The sequence below is a fragment of the Tursiops truncatus genome, chromosome 9 (assembly GCF_011762595.2).
Source record: "Tursiops truncatus isolate mTurTru1 chromosome 9, mTurTru1.mat.Y, whole genome shotgun sequence".
Taxonomy (NCBI): Eukaryota; Metazoa; Chordata; class Mammalia; order Artiodactyla; family Delphinidae; genus Tursiops; species Tursiops truncatus.
Window position 1 is genome coordinate 54,021,345 of NC_047042.1, and position 14,161 is coordinate 54,035,505.

At 34.5% G+C, this 14,161-nt stretch overlaps 1 protein-coding gene and 1 pseudogene across 1 annotated transcript in view; both read left to right on the top strand.

The window, feature by feature from the left end:
- STK31 (serine/threonine kinase 31) overlaps positions 1–5,565 on the top strand; it is an 82,365-nt gene extending 76,800 nt beyond the window's left edge. Inside the window, 1 exon segment of the mRNA XM_019931277.3 lies at positions 5,197–5,565. Within this exon segment, the coding sequence (XP_019786836.2) occupies positions 5,197–5,424 (228 nt within the window). The 3' untranslated portion in view covers positions 5,425–5,565.
- Positions 5,566–6,029: 464 nt separating this feature from the next.
- Positions 6,030–11,706, top strand: LOC101318291 (tubulin alpha chain-like 3; annotated as a pseudogene).
- The last annotated feature ends 2,455 nt before the right edge of the window (positions 11,707–14,161 follow it).

The window sequence follows — 14,161 nt, forward strand, 5'->3', positions numbered from 1 at the left end:
AAATCTGTCTTGATTACGGTATATGATCCTTTTTATATATTGTTGGATTTGGTTTGCTAGTATTTTATTGAGGATATTTGCATCTCTATTCATCAGAGATATTGGCCTGTAATTTTCTTTTTTCATAGAGTGTTTGTCTGGTTTTGGTATCAAGGCAGTGGTGGCCTTGTAGAATGAATTTGGGAGTGTTCCATCCTCTTCAAGTTTTTGGAATAGTTTGAGAAGGACAGTTATTACCTCTTCTTTGTATGTTTGGTGGAATTCACCTGTGAAGCTGTCTACTCCTGGATTTTTGTATATGGGGAGTTTTTTAAATTACAGTTTCACTCCTGGTGATTAGTCTGTTCGGATTATCTATTTCTTCCCAACTCAGTCTTCCTAGGTTTTATGTTTCTAGATATTTGTCCATTTCTTCTAGTTGTCCAATTTACTGGCATAAAACTGTTTGTAGTATTCTGTTGTTTTTGTGTCTCTATGGTATTGGTTGTTATTTCTCCTCTTTCACTTCTCATTTTGTTTACTTGGGGCCTCTCCCTTTTCTTCTTCATGTACCTGGCTTAAGGTTTGTCAGTTTTGTTTATCTTTTCATAAAACCATCTCTTGGTTTCATTAATTAGTTTTAAATTTTATTTATTTCCTCTCTGATATTTATTATTTCCTTCCTCTACTGACTTTGAGCTTCATTTGTTCTTTTTCTAATTCCTTTAGATTGTAGGTTAGGTTGTTTGAGATTTTTCTTGTTACTTGAGATGGGTCTTCATTGCCATAAGTGTCACTCTTAGAACTGCTTTTGTTACGTCCCATAGATTTTGGAAAGTTTTGTTTCCATTTTCACTTCTCGAGTTATTCTTTGATTTCCTCTTTTATTCCTTGGTTTTTTAGTAGCATGTTGTTTAGTCTGCATATATTTGTACTTTTCCCATTTTTTTTTCTGTAATTTTTTTCTAGCTTCTTTTGTGATTGGAAGAAATGCTAGATATAATTTCTGTCCTCTTAAATTTGTTGAGACTTGTTTTGTGGCCTAGCATGTGATCTGTCCTGGAGAATGTTACATGTGCATTTGAAAAGCATGTATTTTGGTGATTTTGGATGGCATGTTCTGGAGATTATTTAGTAAGTCTAACTGATATATTGTATCATGTAAGACCACTGTGGCCTTCTTGGTTTTCTGTTTGGATGATCTATCTGTCCATTGATATAAGTGGGGTGTTAAAGTACCCTACTGTTACTGTATTGTTGTCAGTTTCTCCCGCCTTATATCTTTAGGTGCTCCTGTGTGGAGTGCATATATGTTAATGAGTGTAATATCCTCTTTTTGTATTTATCCCTTTATTATTATATAATGCCTTTCTTAGTCTTTTGTTACAGAGTTTGTTTTAAAGTCTATTTTGTCTGATATGAGAGTTACTACCACCAGTTTTTTGTTGTTTCCATTTGCACGAAATACCGTTTTTCCATCCACTTACTTTCAGTCTGTGTGCTTCTTTAGCTCTGAAGTGAGTTCTGTGTAAGCAGTATACAGATGGGCCTTAATTTTTATCCAATCAGCTACTCTGTGTCTTTTGATTGGAGCATTTAGTCCATTGACACTTCAAGTTATTGATAGGTATGTACTTATTGCCATTTTGTTACTTTTTTCTGGTTACTTTTGAAGTTCTTTTCTGTTTATTTCTTCTCTTTTTGTTTCTTCCCTTATGGTTTGATGATTTTCTTTAGTAGTTTGCTTCTGTTTCTTTCTTTCTAGTTTTTGTGTATCTGTTGAAGGTTTCTGATTTGTGGTTACCATGGTGTACATATATGCTGACCTATAACTATATCTGCTTGTTTTAAACTGGTAGTTACTTAAGTTCAAACAGGTTCTAAAAGATCTATATTTTTATTTCCCTCCCCCACATTTTGTATGTTTTATGTCATATTTTACATCTTTGTGTTTATCCCTTAACTCTTAGTAGTTACAGTTGCTTTTAGAATTTTTTGTCTTTTAATCTTTTACTAGCTTAAGTGGTTTATCCCCAGCCTTTACTATATATTTGCCTTTACTAATGGGATTTTTCCTATCCTGTAGATTCTTTCTTCTTGTTACAGCCTTTTCTTTTCCATTTAGAGAAAAATCTTTAAGCTATGAACTGTTAGCTTTTCTTATCTGAGAAGTTCCTTATCTCTCCCTCAATTCTAAATGATAATCTTGCTGGGTAGAGTATCCTAGGTTCAAGATTTTCCCCTTTCATTACTCTGAATATGCTATTGCACTCCCTTCTGGCCTGAAAAATTTCTGCAGAAAAATAAGCTGATAGTCTCATGTGGGTTCCCTCGTATGTGATGCTTTGTTTTTCTCTTGTTGCCTTTATAATTCTTTCTCTTTTGACATTTTGATACCTCTTGGTATGAGTCTGTTTGGGTTCATTTTGTTAAGGACCCTCTGTGTTTCCTGTACCTGTATATCTGTTTCCTTCTTCAGGTTTGAGAAGTGTTCAGCCATAATTTCATCAAATACATTTTCAACTCAACTCATTTCACTTTCTCTTTTTTTTCTGGGACTCCTATAATGCAAATGTTGGTATGCTTCATATTATCTCAAAGATCTCTTAAACTGTTTCATTCATTATTTCTTAAACTGTTCCATTCATTATTTAATTTTTCCATTCACTGCCTAGTGATTTTAGCATCATTTAGTGATGGTCCTCTAGATACTTCGTTTTGTTGAATACTGGTGATTTTCCAGTTCTGTTATTGCATCTGTGTTTATTAATTGAAATGTGTTGATAAACTTTGTCTCAACAATTATTGGGTTACCCTACATTTTAGTTCGTTCAGGGAAAGAAATTTTAAGAAAAATTAGTTGGTGTCTTGGCAACCTCTAAAAGGTATCAATCAAATTTTAAAATTTTGTTTTAATGGTATGATTATAGTCTTGTGGATTTAAACATATTTTAATGTGTCTCAATTTGTTGAAGTCATTTAAAAAAGTATTTTGCTCAAATTCTAATTTGTTGAGAACCCTATTCAAGATGGATCCTGTGACCTTTGTCGCAAATTGAATTGTCTTTTATAACTTGCTTTTTGCATAAGATGTCCCTTATTATCTTGTACATTCTTTGCCCAATGACTGGAATTAGCCATTTTCCCAAGGAAGCTGGTATCCTTTTAGCAGGAAATTTAGAGACAAAAATATGGGTTGCAAAGGTTGTTAATTGTTATTGGAAGTTCATTTTTGTTTTAGAAAAAGAAAAATGAATGCATATTTTGTATAGGTATTTCCAAATAAAATTCAAGATTATAGGCTTTTTACTTAATTTTAATTACAAATTCACTCTTTCCTTTTATACTAATATTCATTTTTATGATATTAACAATTACATAATTGCTTCATCTTGAAATAAATTTGATAGTTTGAAAATAACAGTGATATTATTAGAAACAGTAAGGTTATTGAGTACACTTTAACATTTCTTTGAAGGTCTTTCTTTAGGATGTATCTCACTAGATCATTATCCCACTATGATTGTATAGCCAAAATACTTGTTTTAAAGTCAGTTAAAATAATTTTCTGTGTGATTATGTTACCTGATACATAGTTCATTTGTTTAATTTTGACATTTAGAGATTGCTTTTGTTTTTGTTCTTTAGCTGTGTTTTATAATTTTACAATATTTTATAATTTGCGAGAGGGATAACCTTAAGGTAGAAATTTTTTGTCTATAGTTACTTTTGGGAATTGAGAAAACTTTTTTCCTAGTAATCAGATAATTTTATTTTATACATTTAGATTTTTGATACATTTGTAATTATCCTGGTGTTTGGTGTGAGGAATAGATCTGATTTTATTTTTTTCCATTGGATCCATTTGTCCCAGTACCTTTTATTAAAAAGTTATCCCCTTTTCCCATTAGAAATGTTGTATTTCTTATAATAAAATTTTATTTGTACAAGAGTGTATTTTTAGTTTTTCTGTTTTGTTCCATTGGTGTGTTTATTCGTATTCTTTTGCCATATTCCTTTAATTTACAGACTGTATGATATCTTTTAATACTTGGAAAGGCTAGTTTCTTCCTTCTTGATACTTTTTATCAGAACTTTCATGTCCTCACCATTCTTACAAAAGATCTATACAGTTAACTAATCTAGTTCTAAGAGGGAGAAACTGATTGTATGTTATTGGAATCAGGTAAAGCTTATAAATTAACTTAAAAATTGGCTCATTACTGATGAGATCCTTTTTGTCCAAGAACATGATATGATTTTCTACTTGTTCTAAATCTATTTTTGTGGCTTTCAAGAGTGTGTGCTAGTTTTTTTCATTTAGATTTTGTAATTTTTAGTCAGTTTATACTTACTAAAGGTATTATCTTTAAATATGTTTAAAAACATATTCTGTAGAATTCAGTATGGGCATTGGCATTCATTCAGTTAGCAAATGTATACTGAATACCTGCTATATCCCTGACACTGTGCTTGTTGTTGGGGATGAAGTGAGAAACTAAGGTTTCTGGTCTTATGCATCTTAGAGTCTAATGAGGACACTACCAATAAATAGGTGATTTTTATTCAGTGTGAAATGTGCTCTGATTGGATTCATCATAGGGAGCAAGAAAAAAAGCATACTTTGGGAGGTGGAACTAGTGGAAGAGGAACATTATAATGTTATTTACATGTGATAACACAAATAACATTCTTCGAAGTTGTGGTACATAATAAAATATGGCCTCTGTAATAATGATGATAATGTGTTAGGGGTGGTAGAAATGTTTCAAGAGGAGATCATTTCACAGATGAAACCAGAAGCAGTTGACAAAGTAAAGGTTAGGCTACCCTTCCAGACAGAGGAGCTTCAGTGTAAAATTTTCATAGTGTCAAATTCTGACCAGTGCCCTAAAAAAGAAGGAAAATATACAGTTTTTTAAAAAAAATTTCACTTGTTTTTGATCAATTTCAGTTGTTATTCTTTTCTTTTTCCTTTTATATTATTTCCCTGTAATTTGATTCCATTGTTTTAATACTGGATTAATCCCTTTCCAATAAAAGCCAGTTGAGTTTGGTAAAAATTTTTTAAAAACCTAAATAGGAAAAATTGATTTTAGCTCTGTATCATTGATTAAAAGTATTTTTGAATTGGATACTCCTTACTTATTACAAGTTTGTCCTTTCATTCATTTGGTTTGATTTTATTTTTGTTTTGTAACATCTTTTTTCTTACAGGACGATAATGTCAAATCCCTCCTCTGTAGCTTGATCTATTGTAGAAGTTCAATGACTGCTGAGCAAGTTTTCAATGCTGAATGTTTCTTGCTACCAAAGGGGAAATCAACTCCAAACTCAGAAAAAGATACTGAATACACCCCAAAAAAAGAGGAAGAATAATTAAAGGTGGAGAACTTGGATAAAGATAAGGAAAAGACAAGATATGGTGAAGCCAGCTTTGATTGATTAATATTCTTTTGTTGTTGCAGATGTTCCTTTTTAAAACTTTGTTTAGTTTGGTTAAATAAACAGAAAAAAATCTGGGAGTGTTCTGGAGCTAGTTGGTGTGTCTTTGGTATTCCAGTTGTGAAAATAAAAGATGTTTGGTTATGCAAAAAAATTGTATACTTTGAAATTTCATTTAACTAGAGTTGTTAAGGGAGGATTTTCTGTCTGTAGTTACTTTTTGAAATTGTATAGTACAACTGTGTTACTTGTAATAGAAAAGGTTATTAGATTGTTGGACAGCTCCTACACAGATTTTCAGTATGTAGGCCAGCTCCTTATGAAGGGTAATACTTTTGTTTAACAGATGATAGTTGGCATATGCGTTGTACCCAGTTTTGGGAATATAAAGATAAGTTAAACGTGGTCCTTACACTTAAAAAGCACATAAATCTATTGAGAAAGTTAGAGATCTAAACAGATCTTCATAATACAGTATAGAATATCTAATGATAGTTCTGGACAGAGCTTTTATGTGATTACACAGGAGGGATACTCATCTTATGGAAGAGGGGTGTCATGGAAAGCTTTCTGGAGGAGATACTACCTTAGTTAAATCATAAAGGATGGGTGGTGAAGGTGAAGGACGATCAAGAGTATCTTACTAGCAGAGAAAGCATGATGAAAGCATTGAAGGGAGAAACAGTTTGTGTGTTTAATAGGGAATAGTCATATAGGTAGATGAGGGCTTTATATGAAGCAATAAAATGCTCATACCTTATAATTTTATAGGAAATGTGGAGCCATTGAAGAATTTTAAACAGCTTTAGCTCCCTCAAAATCTGTCTTATACCTACTACCAGGTTAAGTGGTAGAGAGACTGATCAGAAGGATATTATGATAAAGTAGGTGAGCAGCGATGAAAATAAGATGTACAGAGGAGAAAGAAACAGTGAAGAAACATACGGGTCCAATTTATGAAATAGTTAGGCAGTTCTGTCGGACTTGGTGATTGAAGCGTATGTAGACTAAAGTAATATGTTAGAGTCTCTAGATGCCTATTCAAAATCTAGTCTTTCTTTCTTCCTTAGTAGTACATAGCAGTTTTATTCGGGGTTGCAGTGTACTTGGTTAAAAGACTACATTTAGCATCTTCTCTATTAGTTGAAGCTTTTTGACTAAATTTTTGCAAATAAGACTCCTTAAAAGGAGCTGACTTAGCTTGGAGATGTGCCCTTTCACCCTTACCCCTTTCCTATTGCCTAGAAGTTAACATGGTGGTTAGAATTTGAGCAGTCTTCTTGGATCATGAGGTGACTTTGAGGAAACTCATGAAACTAGGATGATGGAGCAGCAAGTTAGAAGGAGCTGATGTTCCTAATAATTCTGGAGCCTTTGTACTAGTCTCAAGATTTCATGTTATTTGAGAGAATAAACCCTTACATCAGAGTGTGATCCCTATATCAGCAGCCTCAGTATCACCTGGAGGCTTATTTGAAATGCAGATTCTCAGCTCCACTCCAGATTTTTTAAATGAGAATCTCTGGGGTTGGGTGGAGCCTGGCAATCTGTGTTTTAACAAGCACTATTAAGTCATTGTAATACATACTAAAGAGAACTGTTGCCACACAGTCAAGCTATTGTTCCATTTTGGGTTTCTTGTTTTATAGCAGAACTTAATTCTACCTGATTAAGTAATAAAGACACAGCAGTTAGGTTTAAAATAAACTTGGATAATTTAAAAGGGCAAAGAATAGATCACTTTACTTATACTCACTATTTTAAATAAAGAATTAGATTATCATTTTCCAAATGTGTTCTGCTGAATGAACACTAGTCCCTTGGGATGTTCATTACAAAAAGAATTCTGTGATTAGTTGTTTGGAAAATAATGAATGCTAAATTGGAGATTGATCATGCATATTAGAGGGTAAAGGTTCTAAAATGTTTTCCAGAAAGGAAACCTGTTTAATTTTATTTAGCCAGCATATACCAAAATTGACAATGAGACCTCCGTTTTTTCACATAATACCTAGCAACTTCTCTCTTGTGAAACTAGAGTTTCAGATTTTGTGGCATACCAAGTTAGATAGTACTTATTTTTATTTCTTGTTTTAAAATGGCAAGTATTAATGTGTGGCGGAAAGAGACAAATTCATGTGTCTCTTCAATGCCACAGATGTTTCTTGAGATATGTGTATATATGTATAAGGGCAATACAGAGGCAAAAAAATGTGTTCACGGCCCTGTGGGCAGTCTGAGAATAATGCAGTATGTAATAAGCTACAAGAATGAAATGTATGTCTTCACAAAGAAGAGGAAGGGAAGAGTGGAATATGAGTTTGGAGGATAGCTGTTTGACTCATTCTAGAGGTGCAGTAGTATTCTGCTTACTTAGAACTGGAAAAAGGTATTCCATACAAAGGAAATTAAGAAAGCTCAAAGGGTAGATTTGGGAAAGGGCAAGAATTTGGCTAGAGTATAGGATCTTCATGGGGTAGCTGAGAAAAAAAGCTTAAGAAGGTATTTTGGGGGCAGATCATAGAGGGTCGTGAGTTGCTTATAAGAGATGGGACTCTATTATAAATGTATGAGCAGCTGAATCACACAGTCATGTTTATTTTAGAATAAAATAGCTAACTAGAGAGAATGATTTGGGAAATAATAGAAATAAAGAAAAGTCAAGGATGGCATATTTCATTAAAGTAATTGAGGCAAAGAAAACATCTTGTTTTAGATCAAAGTATTGAAAAGGAGAGAATTAAGAGTATAAACTGTTCCTCAAAAGAAATTTATGGGGACCCTCTGGTCCATTTCATAGATTTCATAGTATCAGTGCTAAGTCATTTCAGTGTATATTTAAATGTCAGTATTTGTTAAGTTTCCTTTTAGTATCTCTCTTTTAACTCAACAAATGACATGCTTTATCATTTCTTAGTTGTTAGTATAACCATATCTTCTGCCATCAAAACTACATGTGGAAGCAGTTCTGGAATGTAAGGACCTCTGAAGATCTACTCCTCCATAAAAGCAACAAGAACACTGGCAAAAATTGTCAAACGAAGCTAAGTTGCACATGAAAAGAATACAGACTTCGCAGAATTAGTCCAGGAAAGTCACTAAGCAAACATCATCATCGTCATCAATAACAACTAGCAATAACAATCTCTGTGTTGGTGTGTGTGGGGAATATGATTTTCAAAGTTGGAGATTGCTATGTTTAAAATGTCCAGTTTTGTGCAAAAAAAAAAGGTGAGGCATGAAACAGGAAAGTATGGTCTGTATGCAAGGAAAAAAAGCAACCAATAAAAACTGTCCTAGAGGAAGTTAGATGTCCGACTTTAAGTTCATAAAGACTTTATATCAACTATTAAAATATGTTCAAAGAACTACAGGAAATCATTTCTAAGAATTAAAGGAAAGTGTGAGAATAATGTTTAACCAAATAGAGAATGCCAGTAGAGAGACAGAAATTATAACAAAGAACCAAATATAAATTAGGGAGCTGAAAAGTACAACAACCGGAATAAAAAAATCATGAAAGGGGCTCAACAGAAGATTTGAGTTAACAAAAGAAAAGATCTGTGAACTTAAAGGTAGGTCAATTTAAGTCATCTAGACTGAGGAACAGAAAGAAAAAAGAATGAAGAAAAATGAAGAGACTAAAGAGGCCTATGAGACACCATCAAACATACCAACAGCATAATGGGGAGTCTTAGAAGGAGAGAAGAAAAAGGGCCAGAAAGAATATTGAAGAAATAATGGCTGAAAATTTTCCAAATTTGACAAAATCATAAATCTACATAAGCTCATCAAATTCCAAGTAGGATAAACTCAAAGAGACTCACAGCTAGATACATCATAATCAAACTACTGAAAGCTAAAACCAAGGACAGAATCTTGAAAGTAGCAAGAGAGAAATGATTTACTGACCACGAGGCATCCTCAATAAGAGCAACATCTGATTTTTCATCAGAAATAAATGGAGGCTAGAATTCAGTTGGATGATGTATTCAAAGCATTAAAAGAAAGAAAGCCTTGTCAAACAAGAATTGTATATCCAGCAAAAATGAAGGAGTTATTAAGATTTAGATTTATGATGTTAAACCATTCCTAGATAAACAGAATTTGTTACTAGAATATCTGCCCTACAAAAACAAAAAAGGGGTCTTTCAGGCTGAAATGAAAGCACACTAGATGGTAACTTCAGTTCACACACAAAAACAAAGAGCACTGGTTAAGGAAAATGCATGGGTAAATATAAAACACAGTATTAATGTATTTTTGTTTGTAACTCTTTTCTTCTATCTGATTTAAAAGAAAACTGCATAAAGCATTAATCATTAGACTGTGTTAATGACCTTATAATGTGGAAAGATGTAATTTTTCTGACAAAGGAGAGGGGAGAAAATGGAGGTATATTGGAGCAAAGTTTTTGTTTGCTATTGAAATTAAGTTGGTATTAATCCAAACTAGATTGATTTAAGTTAAGATTTTAATTGTAATAACTGGTGCAACCATTAAGAAAATCAGAAGTATGGTTCATTAAGAAAATCAGAAGTATGGTAGAGGAAACAACAAAGGAATGGTACACTAGAAATACCTAACAATAAAGAAGACAGTGGTGGAGATACAGAGAAAAAAGATACAAGACATACAGAAAACAAACAGCAAAATGAAAGCTGTAAATCTGCTATAGTAATTACATTAAGTACAAGTGTATTAAATTTTCCAGTCAAAAGATAGAAACTGGAAAAATATATTTTAAAATATGATCAAATTATATGCTGTCTATAAGAGATGCAGTTTTTTTTTTTTTTTTTTTGTGGTATGCGGGCCTCTCACTGTTGTGGCCTCTCCCGTTGTGGAGCACAGGTTCCGGATGTGCAGGCTCAGCAGCCACGGCTCACGGGCCCAGCCGCTCCGCGGCATGTGGGATCCTCCCGGACCGGGGCACGAACCCACATCCCCTGCATCGGCAGGCGGACTCTCAACCACTGCGCCACCAGGGAAGCCCTAGAGATGCAGTTTTAATGTCATAACCACAGAGTGGTGTTGACACCTTCAGATCAGCATGAGGGAGTGAGTGCCTTTGCATTCATATTGGCCAAGCTGACATCTAGATTGAGGGCACGTGCTGGAAACTCTGTTGTCTAGAGTATGGAATTCAGCCAGATGGCGTCATTCTTGGCAGTAAAAAGGATCAGTAGGAAAATGCTAAAATAGAGCATATGAATGCATCTTTTGTGAGACAAGAGCTGGGAATCATGTGCCCAGAGCGCTCTTCCCAACCTAGAACCAACTGTTAGAGATGGGATTCATACAGGGAAGTACCAGTCACTCTTTTACCCAGAGCAGCATGTTAGCAGAAAGGAGGGTAGTGGGAACAACTATGTCTGAGGTCACTATGGGGTCAGAGATTGTCTGCCTTTGACTAGAGAGCGTCAGAAAGCTGGCAGAACAGTTTCTGACTTTCTGAAGCTTTAGAGGAAGCATCGAATCAGGATTTACATCTCTCTTAATAGAGTGGCTCATGATAGAATGTAGCAGGAAGACTAAATTGAGTTATCTGTATATTCAGCCTTCAGTATCTTCACTGCTGTAGAGTCTTACAGCTCTAAGAGCACACAGACTGTAGCTGCATGGTGGACAATGAAGCCATCTGTGACATATGCCATCATATGCTTGGTGTATAATGCTACCTCTTCTGTTAGCGTTAATAGGCTGACGGGTCTTCTGTTACTGCTTGCTTCTGGTTTGAAGGGCCTTTGAATGGGTACCTAATTGAATTCCAGAACAAATTAGTACCTTATCTGAGAATATATTTCCCCATGACAACCCTTTCCCCCATCATGTCTGCTGACAGAACCTACCAGGAGCAGCTCTTCATTTCAGACATCACTACTGCTTGCTTTGAGTTCTCACCAGCTGGTTAAGTGTGATCCTCAACTTGGGAAGTACATGGCCTGCTACCTGCTATACAAAGGGGATGTTGTTCCCAAGGGTGTGAATGCAACAGTTGCAGCCATAAAGTCAAGGAGCTCTGTTCAGTTTATAGATTGGCTTCCAAATGGTTTCAAGGTGGCCATCAACAATCAGCCATCCGTGGTGATGCCAGGAGTTAACCTGGCTGAAGTCCAGAAGGCTATCTGCATGCTGAGCAACAGCACAGCAGTTGTGAAGGCCTTAACCCTACTAGACCACACGTTTGACCACATGTATGCCAAGAGGGCGTTTCTACATCGGTATATCAGAAGAGGTGTGGGAGTTCTCAGACACCAGGGGAAGATTTGGCAGCCTTAGAGAAGGATTGTAAGCAAGTGGGGTAAAGTTTCTGATGCAAATATGATTGGTTAAAAAAATGAATAAGCTAAAGTGTTATGCTTTCTTTTTAAGACATTATACAGTTAGTAGGTAGAGCTTCCTTGATTAGAAGAAAAAATAAATTAGGCAAGACCCTAAATTTCACACTATATCAGATGGCTCAGTATTAACAATGAGCACATATTTCCTTGTCTATCAGTGATATTCAGCACTACTACCTGTGACCCTTCTAAGGTTTGGAGTCCTTTGAACTACTGGGTCACTTTGTGTGTGTGTGTGTGTGAGAAGGAGAGAGAGAGAATGGAAACCTGGCTTTATCCTTTGCTTTTTAAACAGACTATGAAATCCTGTGCAACGCTTATACGTTTCCTTTCCTGTACATGAGGTAGAAAACTGCACATATAGTTTATTAATGTCATTTCCATGTATATATATAAAATATATACAGTATATATTACATTGATTAAAGAATTAGAATTTTTTTAAAAGACCCAATTTAGTTTCAAAGATACAAATAGATTAAGAGTAGAGACATGGAAAAGATATACCATGCAAACAGTACCCAAAAGAACTGTAGTGCCTACACTAATATCAGACAAAATAATCTTTGGCAAAAATTATTACTAAAGATAAAAAATATTTTGTAATGGAAAAAAGTCAATACATCACAAAGATGTGTGCATATATACATCTAACAACAGAGTCCTAAATATATAAAGCAAAACTTGACAGAATTGAAGAGAGAAATAGACAATTCAACAGTAACAATTGGAGATTTTGTTACCTCAGGTTTAATAGTGGATTGAATAACTAGGCAGAAGATAAACAAATGGAAGAAATGAACAGCACTGTAAATTAAAGGCCAACTTTAAAACACTGTACCCCAAAAGAGCAGAATGCATGTTCTTCTCAGGTGTACATGGAACAGACTACAGGATGGACTATATATGAAATCATAAAACAAGTCTCAAAACAGTTTAAAAGGATTTAAATCATAAGTTTGTTTTCTAATCACAGTGGAAATCAGAAATCAATAACAAGGAAATTTAGAAAATTCACAACTATATGGAAATTAAAAAGAAAAACCATTTCTAAATAACCAATGGATCAAAGAAAGAAATAGCATAAATTAGAAAATACTTCGAGGTGAAGGAAAATGAAAACACAATATACCAAATCTTACAGGATGTAGCTAAAGCAGAGCTTAGAAATCTATAGCTGTAAATGCTTATATTAATAAAGGAATAAGATGTCAATCACTAACCTAACACAGCCTTAGTTTCTCTCTAGTTAAGAAACGATAAAATGGTGAGCAAACTAAACCAAAAGCAAGCAGAAGGAAGAAAATAATGAAGATTAAAACAAATAAATGAAAGAACAGGAAAACAATAGAGAAAATTGAGACCAAAAGTCAGTTCTCTGAAAACATCAACAAAATTGAGAAAAACTTCAGCTAGATGGACCAAGAAAAAAAAAAAAGACTCCAGTTATGAGAATCAGTAATTAAAGAAGGGACTTCACTATAGACCTTAGAGAAGTAAAAGAGATTGTAAGGAAGCACTTATACCAACAAATAGATAACCCAGATGAAATGAACAAATTCCTAGGAAGACACAAACCTGAAAAACTGGCACAAGAAGAAGAAAATCTGAATAGACCTATAAGGAGAAAGAATTAGTAAATCAGAAAATTCTTACCAAGGAAAGCCCAAGCTAAGTGACTGAATGGTGAATTCTACCAGACAAAGATCTCACACACACATAAAAACTATAGATCAATATCTCTTATGAATATAGATGCAAAATTTCTCAACAAAATACTAGCAAACTAAATCTAGCAACATACAATGAACAACAGGGATTTATCTCAAGAATGCAAGGCCAGTTTAATATTTGAAAATCAATGTAATATACTATATTAATAGAATAAAAACAAAAAGCTTATCTTAATAGATGCAGAAAAAGCATTTGACAATATCCAATACCCCTTTTATGATAAAAAACTAATAATGAAGAGTTTACTCAACCTGATAAATAGTATCATTAATAACTCATAGCTAGGGCTTCCCTGGTGGTGCAGTGATTAAGAATCCACCTGCCAATGCAGAGGACATAGGTTCGAGCCTTGGGTTGGGAGGATCACACGTGCTGCGGAACAACTAAGCCCCTACGCCACAACTACTGAGCCTGTCCTCTAGAGCCCGTGAGCCACGACTACTGAAGTTGGCGTGCTTAGAGCCTGTGCGCCGCAACAAGAGAAGCCACCGCAATGAAAAGCCTGCACACTGCAACAGAGTAGCCTCCACTCACCACAACTAGAGAAAGCCTGCCTGCAGCGACAAAGACGCAGCGCAGCCAAAACAAAAAACAAAAAAACCGCTCATAGCTAACATCATACTTAATGGTAAAAGACTGGATGATTTCTCCTAAGATAA